Source organism: Lithobates pipiens, unplaced genomic scaffold (assembly GCF_037356315.1).
Source record: "Lithobates pipiens isolate NorthernLeopardFrog02 unplaced genomic scaffold, aLitPip1_a1.2 Scaffold_18, whole genome shotgun sequence".
Lineage (NCBI taxonomy): Eukaryota > Metazoa > Chordata > Amphibia > Anura > Ranidae > Lithobates > Lithobates pipiens.
The window spans coordinates 491,781,177-491,800,855 of NW_027507758.1; the positions used below are offsets into that span (position 1 = coordinate 491,781,177).

At 43.2% G+C, this 19,679-nt stretch overlaps 1 protein-coding gene across 3 annotated transcripts in view; it reads left to right on the forward strand.

Moving 5' to 3' along the window:
- The window catches only part of LOC143988760 (galactose-3-O-sulfotransferase 2-like), a 51,983-nt gene extending 39,185 nt beyond the window's left edge, over nucleotides 1–12,798 (forward strand). For 2 of the 3 annotated variants that reach the window (XM_077488590.1, XM_077488592.1), the window contains exons 3-4: nucleotides 3,204–3,507; nucleotides 11,852–12,798. In XM_077488590.1, coding sequence (XP_077344716.1) covers nucleotides 3,204–3,507; nucleotides 11,852–12,697 — 1,150 coding nt within the window. In that variant the 3' untranslated portion in view covers nucleotides 12,698–12,798. The remainder of the gene's footprint in view (nucleotides 1–3,203; nucleotides 3,508–11,851) is intronic. The other variant, XM_077488591.1, reaches the window with a different exon arrangement.
- Nucleotides 12,799–19,679: the final 6,881 nt, after the last annotated feature.

The window sequence follows — 19,679 nt, forward strand, 5'->3', positions numbered from 1 at the left end:
CAGTTATGTGCCGTTTACAGTTTGAAGAATGCAGATATGTGCGATTTACAGAATGCGATATACAGGTTGTAGATATGTGCTATTTACAGAATGCAGATATGTGCAATTTACAGATTGTAGATATGTGCTATTTACAGAATGCAGATATGTGCGATTTACAGAATGCAGATATGTGCGATTTGCAGAATGCAGAATGCAGATATGTGAGATTTACAGAATGCAGATATGTGCAATTTACAATCTGCTGTATGCAGTTATGTGCAATTTACAGTTTGAAGAATGCAGATATGTGCGATTTACAGAATGCAGATATGTGCAATTTACAGGTTGTAGATATGTGCTATTTACAGAATGCAGATATGTGCGATTTACAGAATGTAGATATGTGCGATTTACAGAATGCAGATATGTGAGATTTACAGAATTCAGATATGTGCAATTTACAGAATGCGATTTACAGAATGCAGATATGTGCGATTTACAGAATGCAGATATGTGCAATTTACAGGCTGCTGTATGCAGTTATGTGCAATTTACAGGTTGCAGAATGCAGATATGTGTGATTTACAGGTTGCAGAAAAGGTGCCTGTTGTGGTTATACACAAGATAGACATGATTCATCTGCTTTAATAGAGCCCAGTGTATAATGTGCAGCCTGGTATATGATGGGCAGAGCCCAGTGTATAATGTGCAGCCTGGTATATGATGTTGATTTGATAAGGGGTGTGGCTTATGAGAAGTGAGATGGGCCAAATCTGAAGGGGCGGGGTCTTGCGCCCCCCATCCTAAAACTTCACCAGCCACCACTACATTACACTATACTGATCACTGCTCTGTCCACTACACTGTCCATTACACTACACTGACCTACCTGACCACTACACTACTCTGTCCACTACACTGTCCATTACACTACACTGACCTACCTGACCACTACACTACTCTGACCTACCTGACCACTACACTACACTGACCTACCTGACCACTACACTACACTGACCTACCTGACCACTACACTACTATGACCTACCTGACCACTACACTACTCTGTCCACTACACTGTCCATTACACTACACTGACCACTACACTGAGCACTGCTCTGTCCACTATACTCCACTGATCACTACACTGTCCACTGCTCTGTCCACTACACTACACTGAACACTGCTCTGTCCACTACACTGTCCACTACACTACACTACACTACACTACACTACACTGTCCACTTCACTGACCATTACACTACAATGACCACTGCTCTGTCCACTACACTGACTGCTGCACTGACCACTGCACTGATCACTACACTACACTGACCACTGCTCTGTCCACTATACTCCACTGATCACTACACTGTCCACTGCTCTGTCCACTACACTACACTGAACACTGCTCTGTCCACTACACTGTCCACTACACTACACTACACTACACTACACTACACTACACTACACTGTCCACTTCACTGACCATTACACTACAATGACCACTGCTCTGTCCACTACACTGACCACTGCACTGACCACTGCACTGATCACTACACTACACTGACCACTGCTCTGTCCACTACACTGATCCCTGCTCTGTCCACTACACTGACCACTACACTACACTGACCGCTACACTGATCACTCCAGTATTCCTATACTGACCAATACTGACTCTAACTGCTTGTCTAATTTCTCTCTCTCTCTCTCTCTGGCTTGCTACTCCTTTTCTACAGACTGTATCCACAACCCCCGGGGCCAGCAACACTACTCGACTCTTATGACCTAACCTGCAGCTTGTGTTTTCCATCAGTCTGAAGTAGGTAAAGACAGCACATTGGTCTGGATGAGAGGGGGAGCCAGGAGGAGGAGGCAGAGACGGGACTTCAGGAGAAACCGCGATGGCAGATAGGCCAGCACCGCCATGATCACAGATAGGCCAGCCATGACTGCCACACATGACACTATTTGCCGAATCACAGGGTGCCAGCCGCAGGGACACAGGAAGTAAAAATTAGGGGGACAGAGCCGGCAGTGACACACTGCCTGGCATGGGGTTTCGCCCCCCCCTAAAGGTTGCGCCCGATGCCATGCCCCCCGCAACCCCAAGCTATGCCACTGCCCTCTAGCTAGGTGCTAGTGTAGATAGAAGTTATAGTAGGTAAATTGGCCTGGGTTGAATCTGGGTCAGGGCTGAGTGACTCAGGGAGGCTGGATGACTCATCAATCAGCACCTCTGGTAACTTCCTATGCTCCCTGGAACCTTGGATAAGCTTCCAGAACTAGAGTTTGGAGTCTGATTAGAGTATTAATGAGGCCAATCCCCAGCAAAGTGGACTGGCCGGGGGCAGGCACTTCTTAAATGCTCATGAGTCATACCAGCAGGGGCAGTCAGGGGGAAGATAGAGAAGGGGTGCTAAGGAGGCTGTTGGTGGCCCTTGAGGGTGCCCCCTAGTCTGGGAGGGGGTGACCTCGGGCAGGGGGCTCGGGTGCTGGAGGGACCCTCTACAGCACATGGAAAAAATCCTTCCTGGAGGCACGGGAGCAAGCAGAGGACAGTGGGAGAGGTTCAGCACATCCAGGAGTCTCTAGAGGAGTCAGCCGGGTGGGCTGGTGAGTGAGCAGTTTGGAAGGACTGTGGTGTCAGTCTGGGAGAACTGTGGAGAAGTAACCAGGAGGGCTAGTGAATGGGGCAGCTGCAGCTAGGTTGGCTGGCAGTGCCTGAAGTTGTGGTGCTGCTGGGATCAGTAGCCACGGAGATGTAAGATGAACACTAGACTTTGCTACACAACCAAAGAGGCCTGGGGTCCCAGCTTGTAAAGGGCTTTTGCTTTAATCTGGCTGAGTGTTTTGCCAGATTCACTAAAAGTGTCCCAGCTGAGTCTGTTTTTGCAAGAAAGGTCTCGAGGTAGAAGAGGAGTCTACATAGAGACTGTATATAGCTGTATATATGAAGCGTTGTCCCTGAAGAGTTTTCTGAAGTCAAGCGAGCATCCCATTTATCCCTATCAAAGTTTTATCCCCTCAATAAAACAAAAAAGCAAAGTACTGGACTGTTTTCTGACTCTGGGAGACTGAAAATTTGGTGTGCCTGGCTGTGCAGGATGGGGGATCCCATTTCTGCTTATGGTTCCTTAGGGGGTTTGCTACATTTAAGTGAGTAAAAAAAATATATTTAAAAAAAAACCTGACCTCACATATATTCTCTTTTTCAGCAGTGATATAGCACAGAAGCCAACTAAGAGCTCTTCTAAAGTTGATGTTATAAAGAAGAAATCATGTCAGCCTCACAAACATATTTTCTTCATGAAAACTCACAAGACAGCCAGCAGCACCATCATGAACATGCTTTTCCGCTTTGGAGAATCAAACAATCTGACCTTCGCCTTACCAGCTTATAACTCATCACAGTTCTTTTATCCTTTCTACTTCAACGCAGCTTATGTGGAAGGCTATATTAGGAAGACCATTCTTAAGTTTGATATCATGTGTCACCACATGCGATTTCAATTGGGAGAGGTAATCTGTATTTAAATATCATAAAAATAAACATAAGATCGAATAGAACAGGTCATTACGAAGAACTCAAGATTTTACGAAGTGCAATAGATAGTATACATTTGCCTGTCAGTGTCATTAGTGGGTAAAAGACTCTACAACTTGGTTGTCACTGCGGTACCATTAACCATTTCAGCCCCGGAGGGTTTGGCTGCTCAACGACCGGGCCATTTTTTGCGATTTGGCACTGCGTCACTTTAACTGACAATTGCGCGGTCGTGCACCGTTGTACACAAACAAAATTGACATCCTTTTTTTCCCACAGAGCTTTCTTTTGGTGGTATTTGGTCATCTCTGCGATTTTTATTTTTTGCGCTATAAACAGAAAAAGAGTGACAATTTTGAAAGAAAGCAATATTTTTTACTTTTTACTGTAATAAATATCCCTCAAAAATATATAAAGAAACTGTTTTTTTTCCTCAGTTTAGGCCGATATGTATTCTTCTACATATTTTAGTTTTTTTACAAAATAGGGAATAGTTTTATGGCATTTTTATTATTCTTTTTTATTAGTAAAGGCGGCGATCTGCGATTTTTATCGTGACTGCGACATTATGGCGGACACATTGGACATTTTTTTACACTATTTTGGGACCAATCGATGCTATAAAAATGCATTGATTAGTGTGTAAATGACAATGGCAGTGAAGGGTTTAATCACTAGGGGGCAGTGAAGGGGTTAAGTGTGTCCTAAGGAGGGATTCTAACTGTGAGGGGGCTGGGCTTGAACACATAGGACAATGATCACTGCTCTAGATGACAGAGAGCAGTAGATGACTGTTCTGTCACTATTTAGAATGGGAATGCTTTGTTTACAAAAGCATCTCCCCATTCTACCTCTCCGTGACCCGATCACTGGGAGACCGGAGGACATAGAGTCAGCAAGACCCACGGGCACAATCACAGAACATGCAATGGGGGCACAGCGGGAAATTCATACCCCTTGGAATTTTCCACATTTTGTCATGTTACAGCCAAAAACGTAAATGTATTTTATTGGGATTTTATGTGATCGACCAACACAAAGTGGCACATAATTGTGAAGTGGAAGGAACATGATAAACATGATAAATGATTTTCAAACTTCGGGCTTTTACACTGGAGATACAGCAGAGGCTATTTGAAGGCGCTTTGCATGTGCTATTTTTAGCACTCTAGTGCCTGCAAAACGCCTCAGTGTGAAAGGGGCCTAAAGTTGTTCAAATTGAGTCTCAGCACTCTGCTCTGTCCCATCTTCCTGTGCAAAACAGAGAGGAGATAAGGGCGCTCTGGTGGAGGTGGATAGTTGGTCAGAAGGATGATAGTGATGAGGTAGCACTTCTGGCAGCACTTTGGTTAAAAGAGAGGCAACTCTGAAGATATAACCACTTTCAGACCGGACCAATTTGCTGGTCAAAGACCAGACCACTTTTTGCGATTCGGCACTGCGTCGCTTTAACTGACAATTGCGCGGTCGTGCGACGTGGCTCCCAAACAAAATTGACGTCCTTTTTTTCCCACAAATAGAGCTTTCTTTTGGTGGTATTTGATCACCCCTGCGGTTTTTATTTTTTGCGCTATAAACAAAAATAGAGCGACAATTTTGAAAAAAACGCATTATTTTTTACTTTTTGTTATAATAAATATCCCCCAAAAATATATAAAAAAACATTTTTTTCCCTCAATTTAGGCCGATACGTATTCTTCTACATATTTTTGGTAAAAAAAATCGCAATAAGCGATTATTGATTGGTTTGGCTTACAAATTAGAAGGGTGGCAGGCTGCAGGTTCACTGCTGGTAGGGTAGAAACAAAACCCCAAAATTAAAAATGATCACTTCTATAGTGTGGTGTGGTCTGCGTGCAGATGCAGCCAGTTTTGCATATTGACACATTTAGCTCTCGTTCATACGGGTGCGATTTGTCATGACAAGTCACCCCATCGGCAGCAATGGAACCGTTCAAATTGATTATGAAAAAGGTTCCTACATTGCTTTTTTCCAATTTTCATTGCAACATGCAAAGACTTCTGTTAAACGAAGTCGCAAGCCACAATCAAATTGGAGGTGCAAATCATGCTGAAGTAGCACGCTGGTGTGAACCAGGGCTTAGTATCTGTTTACTTTATATACTGTTGTTGTGACATTAAAATATAGAATTAAGATGATATTATAAATATTTTCTTAGTTCAGTGGACTGTAGTAGACAAATGTTTTCAATTTAATATTTAACTAGATGAGATGAGATGACATGAAAAGTATTCCTTTTGATAGTGCGAACTATGAGCTACATCAGGGGTGCCAACCTTTTTAAGAGCGAGGGCCACTTAACCACTTTCAGACCGGACCAATTTGCTGGTCAAAGACCAGACCACTTTTTGCGATTCGGCTCCCAAACAAAATTGACGTCCTTTTTTTCCCACAAATAGAGCTTTCTTTTGGTGGTATTTGATCACCCCTGCGGTTTTTATTTTTTGCGCTATAAACAAAAATAAAGCGACAATTTTGAACAAAACGCATTATTTTTTACTTTTTGTTATAATAAATATCCCCCAAAAATATATAAAAAAACATTTTTTTCCCTCAGTTTAGGCCGATACGTATTCTTCTACATATTTTTGGTAAAAAAAATCGCAATAAGCGATTATTGATTGGTTTGCGCAAAAGTTATAGCGTTTAGAAAATAGGGATAGTTTTAGAGCATTTTTATTAATAATTTTTTATAATTTTTTTTTTTTTTACTAGTAATGGCGGCGATCAGCGATTTTTATTGTGACTGCGACATTGTGGGGGACCCATCGGACATTTTTGACACATTTTTGGGACCATTGTCATTTATACAGTAATCACTGCTATATAAATGCAGTGATTCCTGTGTAAATGACACTGGCAGTGAAGGGGTTAACCAGTGGGTGGCAGTGTAGGGGTTAAGTGTTCCTAGGGGTGTGTTACTAACTGTGGGGGGGTTGGGCTTTCATTTAGTGAACACTGATCTCTGCTCCAATCACATGGAGCAGAGATCAGCGTCACTAGTTGCTAGGCAGAATGGAGAAATGCTGTTTACAACGGCATTTCTTCATTTGGCCGCTCCGTGAGACGATCGCGGGTATGCCCGCGGCGATCGAGTCCACGGGTCCCGCGACCGGACTCACGGAGGTCCTGACCAGCGCGGGAGCGCGCCGCCGGTGGTGCGCTCCCGATGGCAGGGCGGCAAATTTAAAGGGACGTACATGTACGCCCATTTGCCTGCCCGTGCCATTCTGTCGACGTACATCGTCGTGCGCTGGTCGGCAAGTGGTTAAGCAACTTGGTAACCAGTCGTGGGCCACAATGAGCGGAGCGGGTGGATGACAGGTCACGGCTACTCTATACGCCCTGTGATCTGATCCACCCAGATGGAAGGGGACGAATTCCCTTCTATTTTTTGTATCGGATTTTTGGGATCGGATTGGAGGCAGGCGGGCGTAAATAGATAAGAATCTGTTTACATCTGCTGCTCTGTAGAGGTGAATCGAGGGTCCGATTGGGTAGGGGCGATTGTGTGAAAAGGGCCTAAACTGCTTTCACACTGATGTGCTGCGGTTTACCCACAACGTGGGTGCAGCATAGTGCACCTGTGTCTATCCTAAGGGTTAATTGAACTTTGCCATAGACTCTGCTTGTGGCAAAAGCCGGCGCTGTACAGGAAGCATTGGCTTATGGGGCTCTGCTCTGCAGCCACTTTCTTCCTCTACCACCAGCTTTATTCACAACACTGATGCTGTGGTATGACGGGTCGGCAACCTGCGATCTGGTCTTGCTAACCCACCATTCCAGAGCAGGAGGTCGCGGGCCACACCAGAGGGCTCCGCAGGCCACATGTGGCCCCCGGGCCACTGGTTGGCCACCCCTGAGCTACATGGTATGTTCTAGCTGTCTAGAACCATATAGGACAAAACAGTTATAAGGACCCTGTTTACAGTGGTCATGCATTGTTTGGATCTGCAGCTTCGGGATGACCAGGTGATCCATATAACCTGTAGCAAGAACCCTCTCCAAAGCTCACTGGCCAAGGTTTAGAGTCTGTCCCACATCCATATGTAGTCCCCTTGTCCTAAACTGGGGCTGCTATGTACTTGTATAAGATTTCACAAACCACTAAAAGTTATGAATATTTACATTTCCTCCAGCCAATCCAGTAGGAAGTTTAGGCCACTGGTGCATGCTGGGGGGTGGAAATGAATATTTGGGGCAGGCTATGTGCTCTCTCCTTTGTGCCTGTGTGAATGATTCTCAAGCCATCATCTGCTATGCTCCATTGTATGACTGGTGATGGGGCACAGTTGGTGATGATTTTAAAATCATTCACACATACACAAGTGTAACACTGACCCCCGAAGGAGCTGCTGATATTTAAAATTTTTTGAGCTTACCGTTACCTCACTGTTCCACCGTGTCCGTCATAGGGGTCCCATTGGAAAGTTGTTCACAGATGTCAGCTCCAAACACTTAGTTTCATTTTCCCAATGCTTTTATTAACAAAATTCAAGTTTAGGGATGGAGGGTTAGGGAGATTCAAGTATCTTGTATTGCGGATCATGGGCACTTCTTTGTACCAGAGGACAAACAGCTTCCACAGACTGGATCTCGCTACCGGGTAGCACAGTGGTGTAGTGGTTAGCACTTTCACCTAGCAGCACTAGGGTTGTTGGTTCAAATCCTGACCATGACACCATCTGCCTGGAGTTTGCATGTTCTCCCTGTGCCTGCGTGGGTTTCCTCTGGGTACTCCAGTTTCCTCCCACACTCCAAAGACATGCTGGTAGGTTAATTAGACCTAGTCTAAAAAAAAAAAAAAAAAAAAAATTGGCCTTAATATGTGTATGTGTTTGTAAGCATGTCAGGACCTTACGGGGTAAAGGACCATGCAAAAAGCCGCAGATGGATTCTGGTGGCAAGAAAGTGCCCTGAGGCGATTCAGTTTGCATAGGTAGCACTATACAAGTCATTCATTCAACCATCAGATAGGCCTCTCTCACTGACCTAGCAGCTGGTACAATGCTCAGTCAGAGTCTCTGCCACAGACTTGAAGAAATGTAGTTGTCTGCTATTGTGTAACCAATAACCTTTGCAAAGTCAAAGTATAATCACACAGTACCAGTTTCTCTCAGCTAAGCCAGCAGTACTGTGAGGTAGGTGACCTGGGATGCATCCTCCAATTGGGTCTCCAGGATCTTCTGGAGATACCAGCCTTGTTGCCTGGTCCTCTCTGAGAAAAGTCCTCCCCTGATTTCTCCCAGCAGGCAAGACAGTAAAGGACCACCCCTGGATCAGAAGGCCCCAGAACTTCTGGGCCTACTTTCAGTGACAAGGCCTGGGGCCAACCGGCCCCGAGACAGTTGAGTGGTTATGGTACACCTTAGGCCAGGAGGGCCATTGGGTCAGGGAACAACCCCCTTCCACTGTGTCTGTCCCTTGAGTACCCTCTCCCAGAATGCATAGCAGGTAAACCACTCCCACTGGGCTTTTTCCGTTCCTCGGATCAGAGTCCACAGATCGGATCATTTTTCAGATCTATATGGCAGGGTATTGCAGAGTATTGGCAGAATATTGCAGAGTATTGGCAGGGTATTGGAAAAGTATGGAGGGATTGCTGTGACTGCAATTGTCACAGAGCAGCGCTGTGGGCACTACAGATCCAGCCCATCCGATCTCTCCACTCCACTGTACAGATCAGTACACAGAAGGGGAGAGGAACCGGCGTCGTGACATGATGCCGGTTTGTTTACAAGTGGTTGCTCCGTCATTGTAAACGGCCGCCAGGTGTACAAAGATGGCTGCCGCTCTGGAGCTAGGCCGAAGCGGCGGATATGGACAGCTTCTGTCACTAATCACCTCCCATATAGCTGTGTAATAGCATAAAAATAAAGAAACTACCTGTTGTTGTGCTATCACAGCAGTAATAAAGAATTAATAAAGTGTCAATAGTGCTAGATGATACTCAACTGTGTGAAATCAACCTCATAACATAGCTGAAAAATTATAAAAATACTATAGTGATATATCCTTGTGATATATAAAACCCTTCAAAATCTCACACATCAAACTAATAAAATAAAAGTGTTAAAACCAGGTTCATTACAATAAGCCCTGAATAAATAAAAGTGAAAAAAAAGTGAAATGTAAAGTGCTATAGTGCATACGAACTGTGATGTCCTGACCATATATCACATGGGTCAGTATAAACAAATAACATAACAAGTCCTTATCAAACATAAGTCTGTGAATCCATTGACAGAAGTGATCAAAACTCGTGTTGCAGTGTCCACACTCTGGTGCTCCCCACCCTTAGGTAATAGCCGCAAACCTCTGAGCCTGTAACCTCACATTTAAGCGTCTTAACTTCACGATCCTGAGCTGCTCAATAATGCTGTCTCCTTATATGTAAACAGTAGGAAAAAAGGGTTGAGGGTTGATAGTCTAATATAGTTTTATAACACCAATTTATTATACAAAAAAGCCCCAGTTTAGGGTACTCACATGGGTCTGGTGTATCAGTGCACTGATCTATTCAAAGCTTTAAAACACTTGTTGAGGTCATAGGTTTCTCCACTGTGAGGCAGACCAGCTGCATCCTGTCCCCTCCCAAATGTGTGTCGATACAGGGAAATATGTATCTTCCTCAGGGGGATATTGATTGGACAGTGAGTCTGTTAAATAATCGGCCGTCAGCCATTTCTTTGTAGCCTGAAGACGTTCTATTGTCCATAGACTTAATCTAATCCACTAGCTATACTGATATCCACAACAGGATACCATACGGACCATCTCACAGCAACATTGATCTGACTCCTACTCCATCTTGCTGTGGTCCCACCAATGTAATATGTGTACCAGACGAAGATAAGCTGCATTCCTACATTAATACTTAATCTCAGGACGATGCTGTGGAGCGAACCTATTACATCCTCCCAGATATATAATAACCTTTTACTAAACAAATACATCTTGAAAAACAAACTATATACTAATTTACTCAAATTCTAAATGTTGCATATGGTTCAGTGCATAGTATTAGCCAAACAAGGACGTACTACTAATACACTGGAATTCACAAATAATTTCCCATATTAGTACATACTGGGACATTAAGTAGTTAATTTTGGTCTCAGTATGTACTAATATAGGAAATTATTTGTGAATTATTTTGGTCTTCCTCTCCTCTTTTGCTTCTTGTTTTTTGGATTAGTGAGTTATTTCAATGATTAATTACCCTTGTTTACCATTTTAACCGAAAAGGTATCCACGAGCTTTCACTTTCGATCAGTTGTAATCTCTATTTTTGGTTCCATTAATAACATTTTTGGCAAGGCGATATTACACAGCTTAAAAATATATAATATGCCAAGCTGTGGACAGTGTATCTTTGTGGCCTCCCATTTGTTTCCCATAGTAAGCTTTTTCATATCTACTGAGATTTCTGCTGACACAAATGTTTCACTTTCTACACCTGGGAAGCTCATGTAGTTATTCTGCTTCACCGATGAGAAAAAACCTTGTGTGTTTATTAATACCCCTCTTAGAATTCTTCCATTTCCACAGATAAACACTTTCATATTGGTAGTCATCTCTACTTCTCATAAATTTAGATTGCCACTGCCCTGCCTCTCCATCTCGTCCAATCAGAGAACACTTTGGGGTTTATTTACTAAAGCTGGAGACTGCAAAATTAGGCTCACTTCTTCATAGAAACCAATCAGCTTCCAGGTTTAATCTCCAAAGCTTAATTGAACAAGCTGAGGTTAAGAGGTGATTGGCTAACATGCACAGCTGCACCAGACTCTGAGTGCACCATTTTTAGTACTCCCTTTGTATTTATTTAGAATATGCAGAGCATTCTCTGAATGGCACCTGTACCAAGCAGCCATCCCCCTTTGTTCAGTAGGCACTCAGCACGGGACCTGGAAGCAAGTGGAGAGATAACTGGAGTAGTGAAGTCTACTTCAGTGATTTCCAGCTTCCTGGCGAAATGGGCCAGGTATGGTACAGTATATGCATAGTTACATGGTTGGACCAATGTAACTATGTAGAAAATATCCATGCCTTGAGCTCCTCTTCAGTGAAAGTTTGTATGCCCTGGAGTTCAGCTTTAATTGTAGTCAGCAGTGTTGCATGCTGGGAAAATTTATACACTCCTAGTAATTATTCACATTTACTAACACATGAAATAAATACCTTTTCAGCTTTACTATGATACATATTAGGCCTTCAGATTTCTTGCATTAATAATGTATCATATTTCAAACAAAACAACAGGTAAAGATTATCTGTGTGACCTTTTCTTACAGGTGGAGAAGGTGATGCCAAAAAACACTTTTTATTTCACTATATTAAGGAATCCTGTGTCAGTCATGGAATCATCTTACACATATTACAATTCTATAGACAGCTTCATCAAAACTAAAAGTCTGGAAAATTTTATTATGAACCCCTACAAATTCTATAACAAAACAAGTAAATACAACAGTTATGCAAAAAACTTAATGACATTTGACCTTGGTTTTGACAACAATGGACCAGAGTCATCAAAGTACTTCCAACTAGTCCAGAAATCTGTAGAGATAATGTTTAACTTGGTGCTTATAACTGAGTACTTTGACGAGTCACTAGTACTTCTAAAAGATGCCCTTTGCTGGACCTATGATGATGTCCTATCATTTCCATTAAACAGCAGAAGTAACGCCACCCGAAAAGTCCTTCCTGTAAAAATTCAGGAAAGGATCAAGATCTGGAACCAGCTGGACTGGCAGCTGTATGCTTATTTCAATAACACTTTCTGGAAAAAAGTGGATGAGTTTGGACGAGAACGTATGCAACAGGAGGTAAAGGAACTGCGGAGGAGAAGAGCTTTGCAAATGGAAATCTGCTTACAAGGTCAAGTGGATCCAAAATACATAACGGATGATTCTCTGAAACCATTTCAGGCTGGGTTAGCCAGAATCCTGGGTTACAACCTAAAACAAGGACTGGCAGAGTCTGAGAGGTCACTGTGTAAAAGACTTATCACCCCAGAACTTCAATACAGCTATTTGTTGCTGAACAAAACAAAACAGAAAACTAGTAAAGCTAAAATGGTGAGAAAGATCTTCAAAAGCAAAATCGGCAGGTTTGGACACAAAGCAATACCACTGTAATAACATTTATAAATTGGCTGTGTTTTTAATTAGATTCATGTAACAAGTCTATGGTATCCTCAGGTTTGCATGGGCAATAAAAATTCTCTTTGAAACCTTCACATATGGTCAAAAAATTACTATATAGGTATACAATTGTGTTCATAATTTTTGTATATAGCATTATCCGTGTTCTACAACACAACAACAACATATCTGTAAGGCTGCTATTTGAAATGAACAATCTGTGCTTCAAATTTGTTTCAAGGAAACTGGTAGCAATAAAGTCTGTAGGCTGGCTTTGCTGACCTTTCCCTTTAAAAATGTTGATCAGTTCAACATCTCGAATGGCACCCGCTAAGGTTGCCCCCTCTCCCTGCTCCTATTTGTCATAGTGATTAAACAATTGGCTTGTGCCATTCACATTCAAACCCCCTCCGCCCACCATAAACGATCTCTTTACGTTGACGATCTGCTGATTTATGCCCAACAACCTCATATAAATAAATAGAAAAAAATCTGCGCTTAGTAAAAAGAAATAAAGAAATCGGCGGCTGAACACCATAACCCAGATACTAGGCACAAAAATATAAAAGAAAAAAAGTGCAGCGCTTAACCAATAAATATTACTGTGAGCATTAAAAAAAAAAGTGCAAAAAAAAGTGCCAAAAAAAAAAACCTGTGAAAGTAACTGCACAAAAACTATTAAAGATAAATCAAATATATAATATACATAAAAAATTATATATTCAAGGGTCCATATATATTGCAAAAAAAAATCTGCCGCCAGAATCTGTCAAATGTTCAAGATAAAGAAATCCTAAAAATTGCGGTCTCTGACGAACTGAGAACAGCCTGGAAGTGGATTCTGCTTTTGATGTGATATTACAAAAAATATGTAAATTGTCCAGTGTGTGTATAATAATAGCTGAAGCTTGATTGTTCAATCAAATTGTATTTGACCACGTGGACCCGTCACCTCTAAACACCACTTATAGATGAAGGCTTACCAGATTCCCAGTGACCCCCCTGCTAGGGGAGGTCAAACTGCGCAAATTGGATCTCAGATCCCACCATAGACGTCCAGATATCCGGATGCCAGAGACTGTCCCGATCCTTCGGATGTGTCACAATCTTCGGATTCACACGACTGCTCTCAGCGAGCCTCCAAACGAAGTATCACCATGAAAAAAATTGTATTCTATTCCTTAATGAATGTCTTTTCCTCTGGCACTCACTGCCTCTTCATATCAAAAGCAGAATCCACTTCCAGGCTGTTCTCAGTTCGTCAGAGACCAACATTTTTAGGATTTCTTTATCTTCAACATTTGACAGATTCTGGCGGCAGCTTTTTTTTTGCAATATATATGGACACTTGAATATATAATTTTTATGTATATTTTTATATATTTGTTTTATCTTTAATAGTATTTGTGCAGTTACTTTCACAGGTTTTTTTTGGACTTTTTTTGTTTAATGGTAACAGTAATATTTATTGGTTGCATTTATTTCTTTTCTTTTTTTTTTTTCAACAACCTCATATGACCCTGCCTTCACTCTTTTCTCTTCCGGCTTTCCAGCTTATTTAGTAACTTCAAGCTCAATATCTCCAAAATGGAGGCTCTAAATATATTTTTTTATCCACCCCCACAATTACATGCCTTCGCTCCAACTACTCCTTCCAATGGCAAACCAAGGGCATTTCCTACTTAGGCATCACGATACCTGTCAACCTCACTAACCTGTTCTCACTGAATTACATTCTTCTCCTCTCCCATCTCCGGAAAGTACTGGCAGCCTGAGGGGGCTCTGCGATACCATGGTTCGGCCAAATCAACATCATTAAAATGAATACCCTCCCCATACTGCTGTATCTCTTCCAAACCATAGCCATACTAATCCCCAAAGCCTCCTTTGCTACCCTAGGCTCACTTTCCATTCGCTTTATCTGGAATCGTAGCCTATCCAGAGTCAAACATAAGCTACTCACCCATCCAAAGCTACAAGGTTGTACAGGACTACCTGACTTTGAAATATTTTACAAAGCTACTCATGGCACGTGTTCTTTTTTTTTTTTTTTATATTAAAAGGTGTTTATTTAAGTTTTCAACAATACAGCTTATATGTCAATCGGGATACATATCAAATATCAGCACTCCAGTTGTACAGACAGAAGTATAAACCCGTAAGAAATAAATATAAAATGTTGTGTGCAGTGGCCCGAGCACCACCTGTGTAGGTAACCTCCCACCCTGCAAGCTGATATACAGCTCGCTGCCTACACCATCATGTTAGTAAAAGCTATGGTGGTACTCAGAACACCAGAGAAATAAACAAAAAGGGGCACACCACAGGAGTAAGCAAAACAAATGAAACAAAGAAACAAAAACCCCCAACAAAACATAAACACAAAAAGACAAGCAGGCAAACCAATCACACACACGTCACATCCACACAAGTCACCGTCCCACTGATCATCAAAATTATTCAACTTTCGCATCATCATCATATTGTCATATGACTGCAGTCTTCCCCTAATCCGCCCCTCCCACCAGTAACAAGTAGCATATACCAAGAATCCTAAAAAACCCCGACCCAACCCCCACAATCCCACCTAGGGGATTTGCGAGGATAGGACCATCCCCCAGAAAGAGCCAAAGACATCCAACCATGGCTGCCACACTTTATGGAACTTTTTTAAACAAGCTCTATTTTTATACACAATTTTAAATTTGGGGAGTTCTCCATTAATAATACCATATAGGGATTGGATCCTTGGGGGGGTCACTCTCTTTCCAGTGCAGTAAGATCACTTTGCGTGCATAGAATAAAATGGTACGTAGTAGAATCCGTGCTGATGCCTTGTGGATAAAGTCATTTAGTATACCCAGCAGCCCCACCTCTGGGGTTTGGGGCACCGGGAGAGCAAGATGTTCCTCAAAAAATTTGAACAGGTCCTTCCAATATGATTCCAGTCTAGGACAGCTCCAGAACATATGATATAAATCAGCCTTATCAAATGTACATCTGGGACACAGAGCCTCAGCTCTCAGGCCCATTCGAGCCAGTCTAGCCGGAGTATAATGCAAATAATGAATAAACTTAAAAATTGTACATATTGATCAGATGTGCTTATGATGTTCTGAAAACAAATTTCTGTAACCTCCTCCCAACCCTCTTCTGACAGGTCAGGTATCAGTCTTTTCCACTTCATAAAGGAATTTTGGAATGGGTCCACCCCTACCCTGGAGAGATGACTATAGAAAGTTGTAACCTGTTTAGTAAGATCCAGGTAGGACAACAGGTCTTCCATAGGAGATTCCTTGAGCTCTATGGTCAGGGAGCCAAACTGTGCCCAGATGGCATGTCGAAGTAGTAGGCATTTATAGAAAAATGTATGATCTAACGTAAAATTACCCCATACATTTTCAAAGGACTCAAATACGTTCCCCTTAATTATATGGGACAAGCACGATATGTGCAGCCAGGTCCACCATTGGGAGTCTGGATACCCATATAACTCTGGAAGACTAGGATTGTCCCATAGTGGGGTTTGTGGTGACCTGCCAGGGGTGGTGATTGAAAGCAGTTTTTCCCCCTCTCTCCAAGCTAGTAAACCTACTTCCATAGGAGAAAGCCTAGAGCACCTAGAATGTAGTGCCCTATGCAATACATCATTAACTGTGTCAAATGGTGCATGTAGGATTGACATGAGAGTGGCGGAAGGGGTCTGAGGGTTGGAATGCAGGCATTCATATACATAAGTAAGTTGGGAGGCAATGAAGTAATGGTATAAATTTGGGTGGGCCAGGCCTCCTTTCAGTTTGGGGGACTGCAAAGATGTCTTGGCTATCCGCGGATGGTAATTTTGCCAGATAAAGGAGGACACAATAGACTCTATTTTCAGAAATAACTTCTTAGGGAGATAAACCGGAGCAGCTCTAAAGCTATATAGAAATTTAGGGAGGAAAATCATTTTGAAGATATTGATACGTCCTATTAAGTTGAGAGGGAGGGTTGCCCATGTTTCGAGTTTGTCTACCATCTGTTTTGTAATAGGGGCAATATTTAAGTCTTCATATTTGGGGAGCTCGTTATGGATCTGTATACCTAGGTATTTAAATGATTGAGACGTCTGAAGTTTGGATGTTTTCAAATATTCATAGGAGCTGTGAGGGCCAATGGGAAAAGCTATCGACTTATCCCAGCCAACCCTCAGACCAGACACATCCCCAAACTCTTCCACCACCTGCATAAGGCCCCTGAAGGAGCTTTCCTTACCATCTAAATAGATCAAGGCCTCGTCTGCATACAAAGATATCTTCTCCTCCAGCATCCCAAGGCGGATGCCCCCTATCCCTGAGGCCTGTCGCACCGCCAGAGCCAAAGGCTCAATGGCGAGTGCGAACAGGAGCGGAGACAGTGGACACCCCTGCCTAGTCCTCCTCTGCAATAGGAATGGTGAAGGGACATCTCTATTGGTTCGCACCCTTGCACTCGGTTTAGCATACAGCAGGCGAACCCAGTTTGTAAATTGTGGGCCAAACCCCATGTTAGCCATAGTCTCCCACAGGAATGACCAACGCACCGTATCAAAAGCTTTTAAACACATCTAAGGACAACACCAGGCTACCAATTTTGTCCCTGCATGCTCTATGGATATGTAGATATAATCTGCGTATATTATCAAACGTGCTACGTCCAGGCATAAAACCTACCTGGTCAGGCGATATCAAGGTAAGTATAACTTTTTGCAAGCAAAGAGCTAGTATCTTTGCCAATATTTTTGCGTCATTGTTCAGGAGGGAAATGGGTCGGTAGGATTTGCACAACAGTTTATTTTTCCCCGGCTTGGGTAGAACCACAATCAGTGCTTCGTTCATTGAATCAGGTAGAGATCCCCGGTTCAAGGATGAGTGAGGAGTAGTTTAGGAGCTATCAATTCAGTGTAGGTCTGATACCATGTCGAAGGGATACCATCCAGGCCCGGAGCCTTCGAGGGCGGTAGGGAACCTATCGCTGCTTTCAACTCTTCAAGAGTAATTTCTGGTTCCAAGAGGTCCCTCTGAGTGTCCTCCAGCCCAGGGAATACCAATGATGAGAAGAAACCCCTAAAGGTAGCCTCCGAGGGGGGTACCGGATCGTCATATAATCTACCGTAGTACGAGGCAAATTCCTGATTAATAGCTACAGGGTCCGCGGTAGTGGAGCCATCAACTAATTGTATAGCAGAGATGGAACTATCCAAATATTCTGTATGGGCAAGAAAGGCTAGCCGTCAGGTGCAGTTGTTGCATTTAGTCATGTCCACGAGATGTAACAGTAACAGCTTATGGGCATGAGTTAGCTCCCCACGGGTAGTCTCTTTCGGGTTTAGCGTGTGCCTACGTCTTGCCTCCTCTAGGGATTGCTCAAGTGTAGTTTGTTGGGCCTTCCTGGCTAGTCTATGATGCTTAATACGGGATATATATGACCCACGCAAAAAAGCCTTAAAGGCATCCCATGTGGGGCCTGGTGCTGTTGTGTCAAGATTAGTGGACCAATAATCCACCATATCCGACGGGATGGCCTCCTGTATCCCAGGCGTGAATATCCACAAGGGACTAAGTTTCCACACCCCAAAGGAAGGTTTGTATCCCAGAGTAAGGGTAACCTGGAGTAGCGAGTGATCCGACACTGTTTGTTAGATGTATTTAATTGCCCTGACAACCGGCAGAAGGTCCCTGGTGGCAGGTGCATAGTCCAGCCTGGATAGAGAACCGTAGGTTTTAGATTGACAGGAGAATATTTTTTCTCCCGGGAACTTCCAATGGCAAATATGTACATATCCATACGCCTCACACCATTTACTAAACAGCTTGGGCTCATTCGCATTGAATCTATCCAGAGCAGGCTGCAATACTGAGTTAAAATCCCCTACAATAAATGTAGGGCAAACAGGTAAAAGCGATAACTTAACGCTCAGTTCTGAGAATACCGTGGCCGTGGCTGGCGGAGCAACATATATTGTGACCAGAATAACAGGCGTTCTCTGCACCGTAGCATGTAACACCAAAAACTGACCCCTAGGGTCCGAGACCACCTGGTGGCACTCAAAAGAAAGCTCTTTACGAATTAGGATGGCCACCCCACGAGCATAATTAGAGTACATGGAGTGAAAATTTTGAGCCACCCGACACTTTTTTAATGCAAGGATTTTTGAGCCCACCAGATGAGTCTCTTGTAGGCAGAGAACATGCGGATGTAATCATTTAATTTGCTCAAACACCAATGCACGCTTAAATTTAGAGTTCAGCTCACGCACATTCCATGAGCAAATGTTTACCTCAGCCATTGGGGGGTCAGGGTCATCACACAGGCGGGAAAAAACGGGTGCTGCCTTTCCAGGAGCCCCAGGACAGTCCCCCGCAAATCATCCAGAGCCACAGCACCTCCAGTGAGACAAAGTGACACACACACACACATCCATCCAAATTTCTTACATACCGATACTAGACTATAGACAAAAAATAAAGAGCTGCCGATCAGCAGCAACAACCCTGCCCTGCTCCCACGGAAATGGAGCAGGCTTGTACCCAGAACTAGGGCCATGCATGGGGCGCATGGCCTGATATCCATGTGGTTAACTGTAACAAGTCAACTTCACCACTGAGTGGCTCAACATCGTTCTCCTAGAGCAGCTCCCAAATACTCATCCAAAAAAGGGGGAGTAAGTTTGTCCCGCAACAAAAATAATCATGGTTGATCCCATTATGTTTCAACAAGAGCAGCGTAGACCCACCGCTCAAACCAGAGGCAGAGATGAGAAGGGGGAGAGGGGGGACAAAAGAAAGCAAGGACGTCGACCGTCCGGGCCGACATCCTTCAGGCAGGGTCATGAGGGGGTTGGGGTAGGGACTCCCACCATGCGATGACATTCTTGGGTGACTGGAAGAAAAGAACTTTCTCCTGATGGACAATGCGAAGGGTAGCCGGAAATATCATGGAATACTGCACAGCATGT